The sequence below is a fragment of the Papilio xuthus genome, unplaced genomic scaffold (assembly GCF_000836235.2).
Source record: "Papilio xuthus unplaced genomic scaffold, Pxut_1.1 DF826938.1, whole genome shotgun sequence".
Taxonomy (NCBI): Eukaryota; Metazoa; Arthropoda; class Insecta; order Lepidoptera; family Papilionidae; genus Papilio; species Papilio xuthus.
Window position 1 is genome coordinate 1,986,263 of NW_013531711.1, and position 15,153 is coordinate 2,001,415.

The 15,153-nt window shown below is 32.2% G+C and overlaps 1 protein-coding gene across 5 annotated transcripts in view; it reads left to right on the plus strand.

The window, feature by feature from the left end:
* The first annotated feature begins 10,809 nt into the window (after positions 1–10,809).
* The window catches only part of Appl (amyloid-beta-like protein), an 83,735-nt gene continuing 79,391 nt past the window's right edge, over positions 10,810–15,153 (plus strand). For all 5 annotated transcript variants that reach the window (XM_013317589.1, XM_013317592.1, XM_013317591.1 and 2 more), the window contains exon 1: positions 10,810–10,945. In XM_013317589.1, the coding sequence (XP_013173043.1) occupies positions 10,880–10,945 (66 nt within the window). In that variant the 5' untranslated portion in view covers positions 10,810–10,879. The remainder of the gene's footprint in view (positions 10,946–15,153) is intronic.

Here is a 15,153-nt window from a genome sequence, read left to right on the forward strand (position 1 = left end):
ATGTTTGGACGGATGGATAGATGTTTGTTACAAGCAATCTCCAGACCGGCTGAATGGATCTTGATGAAATTTGTCATACATATAGAACATAGTCTGGATGAACATATAGACTACTAATTATATTTTTAGTTAGTTCCACGCTGCTATTACATTTATAAATGTATTTTCGTATGTTTGTAAGGAATTTGATTTTTTTTTTATATTTTTTTCCATCAACATTCATTACTCCTGTGTAAGATACATCTTACTTCTTACTATACTAAATACCTTCTAACAAACATCCATCTATCCATATATCCATCCATATATTGGTAATCTTTATATATATAATTCTTCTGTGAGTGTGTATGTCACTGAACTTCTCCCAAACGACTGGACCGATTTTGATGAAATTTTTTGTGTGTGTTCAAGGGGATCTGGGAATGGTTTAGATTCACAATTTTCATCAAATATTAACTTCATATTAATTTATTCAAATTATTTAAAGACGTGTAGACAGGACAACATCTGTCGGGTCCGCTAGTTATTATTATAAAATGTTTCAAAAATAAATGTTGTTGGTTGTGAAGGACAGGTCGCTAGTTTATTTAAGGAATATTAAAAAAGTTACAATATATTGCTTTCTTGTGTTACTTATGATTGTATTTTTATTTTTTACAGATAAAGCTTTGCCTGCGAACAGAGTATGTGGCTTATACTGAAGATTTTATTTAATTTTTTATTTGAATTATAGAAAAAATATTTTATTATTGTAATTATTGTTTAGTTTTTTATGTCCTGTGATAATTTAGATTTTAACAAAATAAGAAAAGATGGTAAATATGTAAGGAAATAGTTTTTTTGTATGTTTTTTATCCAATTTGTTCTTTTTTTAAATAAAAGTGACTATTTATGTATTCTCTGCTTTCCCTTTATCCACATTAGTTATGATTAGAGATTTTTTTAATAATTTTGAAAACAATAGTTTACGTTGACATAATATTTTTATTATAAAAAGATCAAAAATTTATATTCCAGCATAAACTACGGAAGTTACATTCGTCTTATTTTTTAAAGTTGCCGCTAGATGGCATTATTTTCAATTTAAAAGCCTGTGTTGTTAATTAAAATTTTATTTATTAAATTTCTTACGTAATATTGAATTAAAAAAATTCAATATAATTTAATTACTACAAAAATATTAATTTCTTATAAATATATTGAGGGTCTGATCTGGAGTAATATAAGTCGAGTACGACAGTCATGAGTAATTCAACTAAAATTGATGATCTGCAGATCAGCTCACGGTTCACATGTGTGAAGTAGATCCGAGAACCGGTTCACGCTTAGCTTAAATTGAAACTGCATAATGATTGATCTGTCCGTCGACAAACATATAGTACACTGCAATGACAAAAGTTTATGTAAGCTGAATTTTGAATCGGTTCAGAGTTGATTTACACGTGGCTACCACTTAAGCCTGCGATAATAGACATATAAGAAGTAGAATAGAATAGGATTTTCTTTGTAAACTGAATCATAAACATAATTTTAACCACAGGAATTGTATGAACATACAATGAAAGACGCTTATTAACTTTGGCTTTTATAATATATTCAATACTAGCTGTTGCCCGCGACTCTAGCCGCGCTCGAATTAAATTTCATCAAGATCCGTTGAGCCGTTCCGGAGATATCTTCAAACAAACTATTATGCATCCATCCATCCATTTAAAATATTATAAACATCGGAGGAATTAAATTAATAACAGGTTTCCTTTTTAACATTTGATATTTTGCCAGTAAGTATATAAGACGTCTTAATAAAGTTTTATGTGACCTATATAATTTCTTTGTAACAAAAGCCAGGTCAAGGCTCAAGTCGAAAATGTTTCTCAAAGCACTACATCAATGCTGTCAATTTTAATAAATATTTTATTTAATTTTCAAGTTAGACGAAAAATAAGCTTTTATATTTTATCCGATTTTGTTCACGTAACCTTGAACTTTCGTTTTAAAAAAGCGAAATTCGAAGACGTCAATAAAACGAAAATTAACATTCCTTGATATCGCACTCAGAATTCTTAAATGGTCTCATGTCCTGTATATCAATGTATAGTCATAATGTCGAACTTATAGAATTGCCAACTAAATGATTCCTTAATCACTCAAATAACGACTTAGTTAACCTATTACTGAAACATTTCGAAATTTTTAAAATTTAAATTCGCGAATATAAAATAATTGTTCTGCTCAAATCAAATGATTGTTTGTTATTCATTATTCAATTGTTTCAAACACCCTTTATAATAGTTAACTTAGAATTTACTTGGTCAATTAATATACGTAACTTGTAGTATGTTGTTCACACTTTGCACAACAGCTTCCATCGGGAGTGGCACGTTTGCAAGGGGGTAGCAGTCACCCTATTGTGCAAGTGTCGAGGCACAAAGGGGAATTATTAATAGCTCCGTTCAATGCAAGGCTGTAGAAGGGACGCCCGCGGGTCGATACGTTCGCGTTTGATCAAAGGTCATGGTGTTTGGCAAATATCATATACAAATGTTTGTTAATAAGAAAATTAATTATAAAATGTTATTTTACAACTGCAGTCAGTGTCTATGTAAAAGAAAATTACCTTTTAAATTCTGGTAATATTAAAAAAAGTAAGAAAAATATTCCGAAATGCGATCGTTAAAAAAATATATAATATTATTTTTTTTCAACAGATTATTTGGACTAATAAAGGTTTGTCATTTATGTTGTTAGTTATATAAGAAGTTTTTAATCCATTCTTTGTTTAAAATATTTAATAAATTTATATTTTCACAACAAAATAAAATAAATTCTTTTAGTTTATAAATTAGATGTTCAAAGAGACCTTCGTTACACGTACGCTGTACATTCGTGACGTCATTACACAAGAGTTCAGCTGTACTAGAAACTTCCAGCGCTCCTTTGCGGATGCTTGAAATTAACTGTGCCACGTATATCATTAAAGCTTGCCTCAAAATATCTTTTAATTAAAAATAAAGTTAAGGGCAAATTACTGCGTATGTATTACGTCACTTAAAAAGAGTAAATTAGAAGAGGCTAACAAAAGAAATATGACGTCATAGTTTCTTTTGTTCGCTCTTTATTCTAGTAATAGAAGCTTGTTAGAATATATTTTGCTGTGTTCGTAACGTCATTTCATTAAGGGTAAGTGAGTACAAATGAAATAGGGTAATATTTGACTTATAAAATTAAGCGACTTAACAATTACTAAGAATATAATATCTCTTAATAGTAGTTAGATTAGTATATGTATATTCATAACTAAATCTAACTTAACACTTAGGGTTAACTTAGTGTCTGATTATTAACACCAACTTTGGCAGTTAATCTATACTTAAAATTACAATGAGGTAAGATTTGCATTTTTGTATATAACAAACAAAACTAATAACATAGTCTATCTTAGATACTTTTGTTTTATTCAAAGAAAACAAAAAATTTAGAATCGTTTCCCTTGGGCGTATAAAATTTGAAATTTCCCCCTCGTTTTTAAAATATGACTCATAATCAAACATGAAAAAATTCCTTTGAAGTCCCTTAAATACATATTTATGACAAATTGCTATGACTTGTGTATTTACTTTTTACTATTTTACTAACTTATAGTCACTAATATTATAAAGAGGAAAGATTTGTTTCTTTGCATTGATTAGGCTTCGAAACTACAGAACCGATTTTACAGAATGTTTTTTTCTCATTTCTTTTTAATTCCACACGGAAGAAATCGCGGGAAACTGCAAGTGTAACATAGAGTAATGGATATAAACTTATCATAGATTAAGCTTAGAGCAAATGTGATTTTTGACATAGGTTATGTTAAGTTTTAGGGTCGGAAATTGGTTAAAGTGTCCAGAAGAATCGATAGTCAGTTCAGAAAGATTGTTGTTATTTTTTGATGACACATCATAAGATTTGTTTGTCTTTTTCGTGTTGTCAATGTGTAGGGTGAAAACACAGGGGAGCACTCGTGCACGCTTTGCACGCGGCTGCATTCTATTGAAGGGAAATTGGCAGTGTTTTCATATCGTCGGTGACTCGACATACGAGATGTTTTAATATTCTTTTTAGTTAACTCTAACACGTGATTTTTTCTTTCATAAATACATATCTGCAATTGGGTTTACCTAATGTAGTCAATAAATTCCAGACTGATACCTTCACCCGTTTTTGATAAAAAGAGAAAAAGACAGAGAGACGGACGGACTTGACGGAAAGTGATCATATAAGGATTCTATTTTTTTTCTTTCGATGTACGGAATCTTAAAAATGACAAAAAAATATTATTCTTCTATTTTCGTGGTATTATCCTAAGTCTCTTACATCGTCATTACAATTTTGTCATTAATTTAGTATAAAGTTTGATAGAAAAATAATAGGGTTTGTGAGAAAAATCTGAAAGAATATTCTAGAAAAAAGTTTCGTCAAATCCGACCGACATCCCTAAGGTTACGTAAGCCTTTATCTGAGACCATTAAAGGTTAAACTTTGAAGTTTCTTTAAGATATTCAGTGGTACGTGACATTTGCACGGAGCTCGTCGACTAAGTTTTATACGTTTAAATACAACTCTATTCCATAACGTGAAACTCTGAAAGGAATATCGTTCTACTCTTTTTATTTTATGTGGCAAGGATGAATTTTTAACGCTGTAGACAAAATCAAATACATAAAGAAATTGCGCAAACCGATGAACGTAAAATACATAGTTAATGTTGAGAAAAAATGTATAAAGATATAATAATTTCAATCAAAATAAATCTTTGACTTTCCACCAATAGGAGACTATTAGTTAACAGATATTTTATATTTATAGAAATAACATTACTCTTATTTAGTGCCTATTTAACCCTTATTGTGGCAAGATTTCTTTGTTGAAGAAAAGCAAAAAACCAAGTTAAAAAACTACGTTAATAATTATTATTTCGTAGTGATCGTATATTTTTATAAAGTTGTATGTATGGTATACTATACAAAATGAACATAAGGGAATCCTTTTTCATAAAGGTTAGAAACGAAACAAAGAACTCAAGGTAAAGCAAGTTTTATAACAATACAACTCATAGTGCAGATTACGGATTCCTGTCTGTCGCAATGCTGGCACACCTCTTATACGTATTACATTTTGTCAATAAATTCCATATATGAAGTTAAAATTAAAATATCCTGAGAAGAAAGATATTAAGTTTATAAACTAGATATTGTTCTAATATCTACTAAAGTGACACTAATTCCAATGAGCAACAATGTCAAATATTGCGACAAATATTCCCAACAGCATACATTTCTAAAATGTAATGCATGAGCTTTATCTTATTATTCAGGATTTCATTTTGTGTTATTACAACTTTATATTTGGTTTACATTATTCCAGTACAGTAACTCTTAAAATTAGCTGGTATACAACTGGTATAATGCAAAGACTAATTGGCGCTAGTGAGCCGACCAGTTCATGCCTGGTCGGCGCTTTTGTCCTACTGTACTGGCATGGTGTAAACTATTATAACTTCGAAATGCAACATAGCACGGTTGTAACATCTTTAACAATGATATTAATAATTTCTTTATTTGCTTTTAACTCAAAATAAATTAATTAATAGCGTAATTTAATTTTATATCAGTTGTAGAGTTAATGAAACGTATAATTTATCTTGTGTAAAATGTATATTTCTTAATATTTACTTTTGTATACAAGCAAAATATGGATGAAATAACTATTAACTGAATGTACCGAAAGTCTGCTTTATAATACTTTTATATTCTTTGAAAAGTTGAAATACAACAATGAAGTGAACACAAAAGTTTTGGTTTTTATATGTAACAATGTGAATTTTTAGTTTGGATTGAAAATTAAAATAATTCATTGCGAGATGAATGTAGTAACATAAAACCTCGCTGCAGTCAGTAAATTCTATACATTTTATATCCACATTAATCAGTTAATTGTGGCTCTTTGAATGCATGAAGAGATGTTTAGATAGTTTCGCTAGCAGGTCAAAGAGTTTCGCTACCATTAAAGCAAAAAGCAACAGACTGTTTAGTCGTTTGCAAAATGCATTAACTCAACAAAACTCATCTTTTTGTCTGAATGCTTTAGACGTTGCAATATTTACAGCAATATTGGTTTGAATATTTGTCATCTAGGATATAAATTTATATTCTGTTACATTCGAAGATTAGAAATAGAGATTATTAAAAATTGTCCGTTTTATTTTAAAAACCATTTAGGTATTAAACAATTGTCAATTGATAATCGTTGACAAAAAAAATAACATATCGAAATTTTATTTTTATTAAATAAAAAACTTTATAAGTATTTTTTGTTTTTCTTACTATGTTTTACATCTGTGCCAAATTTCATTAAGATTCGTAGGGATGTTCCGGAGATATCTTTTAACAAACATCCATCTAAACTATCCACAAAGATCTACAAATAATCAAGAATCTACAATGCACTAAATAAAAGATAAGGCTTATCTTTTGGTTTGTGTGAAGGGAGTACATCCCCAGTCGGCAGTGTGGGTGCCTCGAGCGTGGCGTGGCACACGGGATCAATGCAAGCGATAGATGCTCCGTTTGATAGCTGATATTATGTGAAACATTCCCTTGACGGTTATCACGGAATAGTGAAGGGCCTTTAGGGATATAGTTGAAATGGCTAATAATGGCAGACATCTTGGCACATTTTTACACAAATCTTTAAGTTAAGTTGCAAGGGAAAAAGAAAACTGTATAAAGAAGCTCTTGATGGATTTTCTTAAATATGTGTAAGAAGGTAATGAAGTCAGATATGACAGGAGCATGAATGATTGTAATTACTTTTACCACACATAATACTCTACTTAAATCTGATTTTAATAGCTACCACGCAAATTCAAGATATTTATGCTTGGTTTACATTATGCCAGTACAGTTAGACAGTAGCACTCATAACAGCGCACACTGGCGTTAGTGAGTCTGGCTAGTGCTACTGGCCAACTGTACTGGTATAATGTGAACCAATAATTATGCCCCTTTATATTGTACCATAGGGTTACTTATTCTTTTTTTAAAATAACTCTTTGTTTTAATATGTAAAGTTTAAATAGCTACATAGTTCCAAGGATGCAGGCTATCTGGTATGTACCAAATGCATACGAGTATATGTTATATAAATTGGTCGGTACTGACGCAGAGCGTTTATGTAATATTTCTCTCGTCCTAGTTTCGACGGCATTACGAGAGCATGTCCGGGGACAGGAATCGATCGTGAGTGCTCAAGTGCATCAGTTTGGTCGCACAAAGCTCTTTATAATACGGCACGGCTAAATACCGGACCGTCTGGCCAGTGACGTCATCTCGTATGCAAATATCTCGAACATTCTAGAGACTAACTGCAGATTCAATCGCTTGGCTTGCTGACTAGACAACGCGATTTGCTATATTTTATTGTATTGAGATGTCTCAGTATAATAAAATATTAGCGAAGCGCATAATGTATAGGGTTGTTATGAAATCCACTGCTGAAATATTTCTATTAAAAGAATATTCATCTCTCTGGTCTTATCCCAGTCAAGTGGGGTCGGAGAATAAGGTTTTATAAACCTTAATGTTTTGGGATTAAATTTTACGGCCGGCCGTCTGCCTGTCGCCATTCCTACTAGGGAGGAGTAAATAAAAATTAAATATATATTTTTTTATAATAAAAAAAATAAATATGATACTTTGCAATAGTACAAGCAATGTAATTATTAAATTATTAATAGTTTATCTTATGTATATAGTTCTCATGTTACAATTTTCGTTCCCATACTCCTCTGAAACGGCATGAACGATTTTTATGACATTTTATATGCTTACTAGCTGTCGCCCGCGAATCTGTCCGCGCGGGATTAAAAATAGATGTTGGCCGATTCTCAGACCTACTCAATATGCTCACAAAATTTCATGAGAATCGGTCGAGTCGTTTCGGAGGAGTATGGGAACGAAAATTGTGACACGAGAATTTTATATATAAGACTTATTAGGTATAAGAAGCGGCTACTATTTATTTTTTATTCCCGCGCGTAAGAAGTCGTGGGCTCCAGCTTAGTATTATAATAAAATGTAATTACTATATGGGGGACATTTTATTATTTGTAGTACAAAAGGTATCAACGAGTAAATGCTCCGCACATGTCGTTGAAGCGAAATCTGACAATGGCTTTGGTAGCGAAGGAAATCGAAAATCCGATTACTTGTGTTAACAATGCACTCTATGTGAGAGAGTTGAAAATATCATTTTTGCAAACTTCATATACATTATTTACTTATATTGCAAAAAAAGATATATTTTCGTACATCAATGATATGGGATAAATATATTATTAGTCCTAAGGAGTAACCGACTATTTACCAAGAAAATAAATGCTTAAGCACTTCTATAATATAAATGAAAAATAAATAGATATTACTTACGTATACATCGACTAGATTTAGATGTACAGTCAGCATCATAAATATGTATACAAAGTTTTAGAAACTTGTATACGCCTTCGGTTTACAAAATTTTTATGCACTTATCCATCTTTACGCTTCCGACCATAAATTTTACTTACGAATATGCATGTGCATTTTTGAAACCGAAGACCTATACAAGTTGTTATTATAAATACATATTTATGCAACTGACTGTACATGTTTCTTTTAATTTTCCAACATTAAGTGTACCTTTAGTATGATATTTGAAATATAAAATATGTGTATTGTTTTAATGTAATATAATAGTTGTTGCCCACGACTCCGGTCACGCGGAATTACAAAAAACCTTAATAAGTACCCTATGTATTCTAGACTATGTTCTACATGTGTGCCAAATCAAATCAAAATCCATTGAGCAGTTCCGGACATACCTTCAAACAAATATTAATCTATCCATCCATCTAAACTTTCGCATTTATAATATTATTAAGAAGTAACATGTTAACACAATTCTGGGTAATAGCTTACGAAGTGAGTCGTAGAAACAACAATAAAATGTATTGTTTGGCTCATATCCATAGCTTGGAAGCTATTCGTATTATAAATAAGGGAGTTACGTAAACTAGGTTGTGTGGTCGACCACATAGAAATAATATATCGCTAGTGAATAACCATGGTGAGACTTTCATTGTATAACAATTACTCTTATCTTTTAAATTTCAAGATTATTGTTCACATTAGTCAGGATAAATGGTTAAATCAACACCTGACACCACAATCCGGACACAAGAACCGACCGATAAATGTTATGACTTGTTAATTTTTGCACAAACGTATGAATTATGTTTGAATTTAAACATGTTATGACACGTTTTACATTCTTTTAGTATGTGTGTTTTTAAGACCAATTTATAAACTTTATGTTTTTAAAAGTTTTCGAATAAAATATGAACAATTTGTTTATTTCTAGTGACAGTTTTAAAATAATAGACTCTATCTGCTTATTTCTTTACGGTAAAGACTTCAGCGCGCCTATGTAATATATAAAGTCGGATACAGACGTACAGTTTCAGCTGAGTAGTCGAAAAGTTAGAGATAAAGGTTTGCCTATGTAGGCAACTATGTATGTAACTTTTGTTACATATGATTATGATTATCTGTAACATATGATTAACCATGCGTATGTACGCACGGTAACAATAAAACTGAAAGTTAAAACTGAAGGTGTGTAGTGGATCTAATATTATTACTAGGACACCAAAACATTATTCTAAACAATATTGACAACCAAACTTATGTTCAATTTAATTAATTTCACAAATTAAGCACGTAACATGTTGAAGCCTTTATATCCGATCAGTTGTGTAAACGTTAGCAAATCGTATGTTAAATGCTTGTACAACGAATATATCATTTTAATTTTAACAATTTGTTTGTAACGTATGAGCAGGATACGTCAGTATTAAAGGTTACCCCTTTCATTCTCACACAAAAGAACGACCTCTGGTTCGCTTATTGAACGCGCAAATTAAGTATGTATTTAGGTATTCAAAGTGTGATCATTAACTTTGTTATTATCTGGGTCAATTTCTATATAACAGACAAATCCAAAACGATAGAGCAGCACAGTGGTAAAAATCGTGTCGTAATAAAACCAGCAATAGGTCCTAATGATTATCCATATGACACTCTGGAAATTACGAATTGAATGTCACTAATATTCCTCACACCGACCGTCAAGCCGCTTAGAATCTTTATATGTATTAATCTACGCTGATTGAAAATTAGGAATCGTACCCTGGACAACCAATATGAATCGTTATGTGCATGCAGTTAGTTCAGCCAATTATCTCTACGTCCTCGTCTTTAACACTAAAGACTTCTAGAAGCTAATCACATTGTTATTTAGTAGCATTTACTAAAGGCTTCATCGTATATTGATTCGTATTAATTAAAAGAAGTGTTCGCTTCGCTGCCTCCAGTTTATTGATTTTGTCGAGTCGAACCTTTTAACTTACGAGTACTGAATATTGAGAGGGAAGATCGGCATATGAAACAATAAAGTAATTAAGAAACATATTAGCTTTCGTCGTTATCTAAAATGATGGCTCATCACCGGGAAATCCAGACGAGAAGGCGGTGGCGAACGTGATTCGCTCAGCTGCGGAGGGAGTCCTCGCCTGTGTTGCGTTGTACCGCACCGCGCGTGCGCTATCCTCCCTCGTTCCTCTCTCTCTAACCTGCGCACTCCGTCCTCCGTCCCTCTCGCTCCCGGGAGGGTCGATATATACTCCGCTAGGTACGCGTACGGTGTCGTACCGAACGACCAGTACGCAGGTTTCTGGCGTCCTGAGCAAACGTCACTAGAGACCAGTCGGTTCGAGGAAGAGAACGCCGCGGCCGCAACTATGTCGCGCGCCGTGCTTTTTATAAGTGTTTTTACCATATTTTTGGAAGTGCTGCATGCGAGCCAGGTAAGATTCTCCTTTTAGCAGGTTGATTCTAGCGTCTCGAAGGCGACCCGTGGCGATGTGTCGTCGTGTGAGCTCCACTAAGTCGAAAATCGATTAAACGTTTGGTAATGTTTTCACGGCTCGCGTTAAATAGCGTGGCCGGCTGAAAACAGCGCCGGATACCATAAAAGTTTTTAGATGCGAACACCTCGACCGTTCCGGTTTTTTTTTTCAACGTAAGCACCTCTGTAAAGATTGCGTAATACTCGTGTCCTTTCAATTAAAATGCGACGGCAAAGTGCGAATTTACGCTTACTCTGCCACATGATTTTGACACAAGCGTCGAGTGGTTTGAACGTTTATTTATTTACTTTGCATGTTGGTTGAAATATATTATGATAGGGTTGGAAAATGAGTTCTTTTATTTAAAAACGACGGTACCACATACTTACGGTACAACTCATAGCTGTTGTTTTTGGTTTTTTAGTACATTTTCATTTCCCGTCGGCACTTTCGTGTGGTCTGAAACGGTACCTTCTTGTAATTTTTGTTTCAAAACTATAGCATAAATGAAGAAAATTCCTCGTATATGTTCGAAATTATTCTAGAAGCTTCCAGAACTACTTGTTATGAATAATATTAGAGCGCATAATATGTAAATGTGGGGCCTGAACCTTTTTGTTCGGGACCGTATCTAAATTAAAAGTGACTTAGTTCTCATAGTTGCCTCGTTAAGGGCAACTATCGACTGGAGGACGGTATTTTAATGCGATTTACTTGCAATCGAATCACGTATCGTTTTATAAAAAAAAACATAAAAGTGATTTTGTTTTCGTTTAATTTTATTCGAATGTTTAACAAATATCATTACGTAAATCGCAAATATTGAACATTAAACAGTACGATTTCACAAAGTGTTAAGAAGCGAAATAATTTTCTTTATGTTTTTGAAGCTATGTCTAGATAACGTTGCAGGTATGACGTAATATGCAGGTATATGAATCATCTGCATTATATAGAAAATTCCTGCCAATTTTAGCCTGAATTAAAAGTAATTTTTATTTGAAACGGAATCCATTTTAATTCCATTTTAAAAGGTTTAAAAGAGAATTTTGAAATTTAAAACATCTTGCCGACGGACCAAGTACGTAGTACGTCTTTAAAAGGAGCACAAATGAAACATAAATAAAATCAATATTAAAGAAACATAAGACAAGATTTATAAAAGTTTTGGGTTTCAGTAGATTTTTTTTTAATTCAGATTATTTAAAACAAAATGACTAAAATGAGCAATGCATATTAAGCCTCTTCGATTGAATTTGGTTTGCAGAAGTCCCAATACGATTTTGAAAAGCCTGAAGTTAAAAACATATTTATGGTCCAGAATTTTGTAATCACAGTATACTCAAATACTACTTAAAGCTTCTAGAAATAAATTCAGTTCAACCAATGGGAATAAACCTCTGTGTCCGGTTTTTTTTTTGTTTTATTATTCTAGCATGTCTGTTCCGAAATATTTTGCCGTCGGCGTGTTTTGTGTCCATTTTCAAAGCGATATTATCAGCGCAATATTAAATTATATAAGCTAAAAGCAGAAAAATATGTTAGATTTTATACGCGATATTTCGCTTTGTCTCATCAGAAGTAGTGTTAGCGTATTTATTTAACAAATAGTCAAAGCAAGATTATCGTATATTATGAATTTCTTTTTCTCCTTCTAGATTTACAGTCCTTTGTGGGCCTTGGCTTGGTTCAGCAACTTTTTCCACCTCGGTCTATTTCTACCTCGGTCTATTTCTGGTCACGGACTTCCAATTTGTTATGCCCAATTTTTGCGTCTTTATTTATGCCGTCTATCTACAATGTATTGTTTATAGTATTATAAAATAAAGTATATTCGTTTAGAACAAAGAAAAAGTCAAATTAATGAATATTATATAAAAAGAGTTGTCTAAAATTATATGAATAATATAGAGAATAATAAAAATAAATTCCAGTTTGATACCTTCAATCGTTTTTGAGAAAAAGGGTCTTGTCAGACAGACGGACTTACAACAAAGTCATCCTATAAGGGCTCCGTTTTTTACCTACTACTACTACTACTCAGCCATGAGACGCCCACTGCTGGACATAGGCCTCCCCCAAAGATCGCCACGATGACAGATCTTTTACCTTTGAGGTACGGAACCCTAATGAAGTGATAGAAAAAATTTTCTGAGATGTTTCATACTATGCGAGACTACAAACAATACTGGCAAAAGAACACTTAATCTGAGTTGTTCACAATAAAAAAAAACATTAAACTCTTAGTTTAAGAGGCACTAGATGAAAATGGATTTATTTAATTTAATAAAGCATAACTTTGTACAATTAAAAAATAATTACTTTAATCAAACTCTACTTTGCTGGATTAAAAGTTCGCAGAGCGGAGAGAGTTGCACTTAACCTTGTTGCTATAACTTTACACTGAAAAGTAATTAATCGCAACTAACATTTTAATTCAAATGCTGTTCGTGTTATTGAATTTTTCCGTCCACTTTTTTTAATTAAGATAAGGATTGCAATTTCTCTTTGTAAAGTAAATTTGTGGAGTTCGTTTTAAGTAATTCCTATTTGAATCGATGAAACGGTAAATCTATTCGTTCATTTTTGTGAAAAAGTAATAAGATAACATATATCTTTATAAAATAACATACAATATATTTTGAATAGTAATTTTATCAGTAGACACCAACATTTTATATATAAAATTCTAGTATCACACTCCTCCGAAATATCTTGAGCGATTGTTTGAGAATCGACTACTGTATCTTTTTAATCCTGCGCGAACGGAGTCACGGTTGACAGCTAGTATTTTATATATAATTAGTTCTTACAAAGCTATTTTCTTACGAATTGCACAATATACAGAATGCACTTCGGTATTTACTCAAAGAGCTCGGAAAATAAAAGCTACTTCGTATCCATATGTCGTTGCTCCAAGCTTCAATATTATGTATTATTAGTACATAGTACTTATATACACAGAGTATAAAGAAGCTTCGAGTATTTGTATTGATCAAGTAACGTCGTTTCCATGAATAGCTCTCCCGATATCACAGGCTATTGATTTCACAGAGCAAATAGCGAATGCTTTGTGTTCATGTCTACTATATATATTGTATATAAAGTGTATACGTGTAATACTAATACTAATGAAGCGCTTCTATTTCAAAATTAGAAAACGATGGGAAAAGGACGAACATATATAGCTGTGTCTATTCAAAGATTATAAATTTAATTCACGCGCAAATTATGCGACGTTTACGAATGACGTTTATGTATTAATTTAAACTCTGTAGACATCAGAATAATCTTACCCTTACTAATATTATAAATGCGAATGATGGATGGATCGATGTTTGTTTGAAGGTATCTCGGGAATGGTTCAACTGATCTCGAAAAAATTTGACATATATGTAGAACATAGTCTGGTAGAACACATAGACTACTTATTAAGTTTATTTTTTATTTTGAATTCCGCGCGGACGGAGTCGCGGGCGACAGCTAGTAATACATACAATACATTTACATACATTTTATAAGTACATTTTACATAAGCTTTTGTATTAATATGTCCATCGCAGAACAATAGCAAGGCTAAAGCCTTTGTCTGACACGGTCTGAATAGGGCTGTCAAATTTTGTATAGAGGTCATCTACAGCAATTAGCATCTGGAATGAAACGTATCATAAAGATCTTTATAATTAAGTGATGCTTTTTAATTAATCGACATAAGACCACATTTTTTAGAAGCCATCAGCCATCCATAGCTGGTTATAAGTTTTTTTAGCGTACTTTATATTAACCCTAATAAAAATCGCAGTAATAACAGAATATCCATTAGCCGATTGATCTATTTTTGTACTCTGACCCATTAATAATTCAGATCGATTATTGGGTTCGGACTTAAGTAAACTTCAATCTATCCTAGATCGTGATAGACTAGCTCCAAATGGTAATTCCATTAGGATAACATATTTCTCTATTTGAAATAACCTTTTTTAATATTTAATTTTCAATCTCCAGTACAATTGCAAAAGAGAAATTCTTTGTTAAATATAGAATGCTTCATTGAAGCATTATCTGCCTCCGCTAGATGGCGCTATGCAAACTTAAGACGGGCTTAGACGAGTAGAGCGTAGAAATGAACATCCTTATGCATCGAGTATTTAAATTTTTCCTTTTAA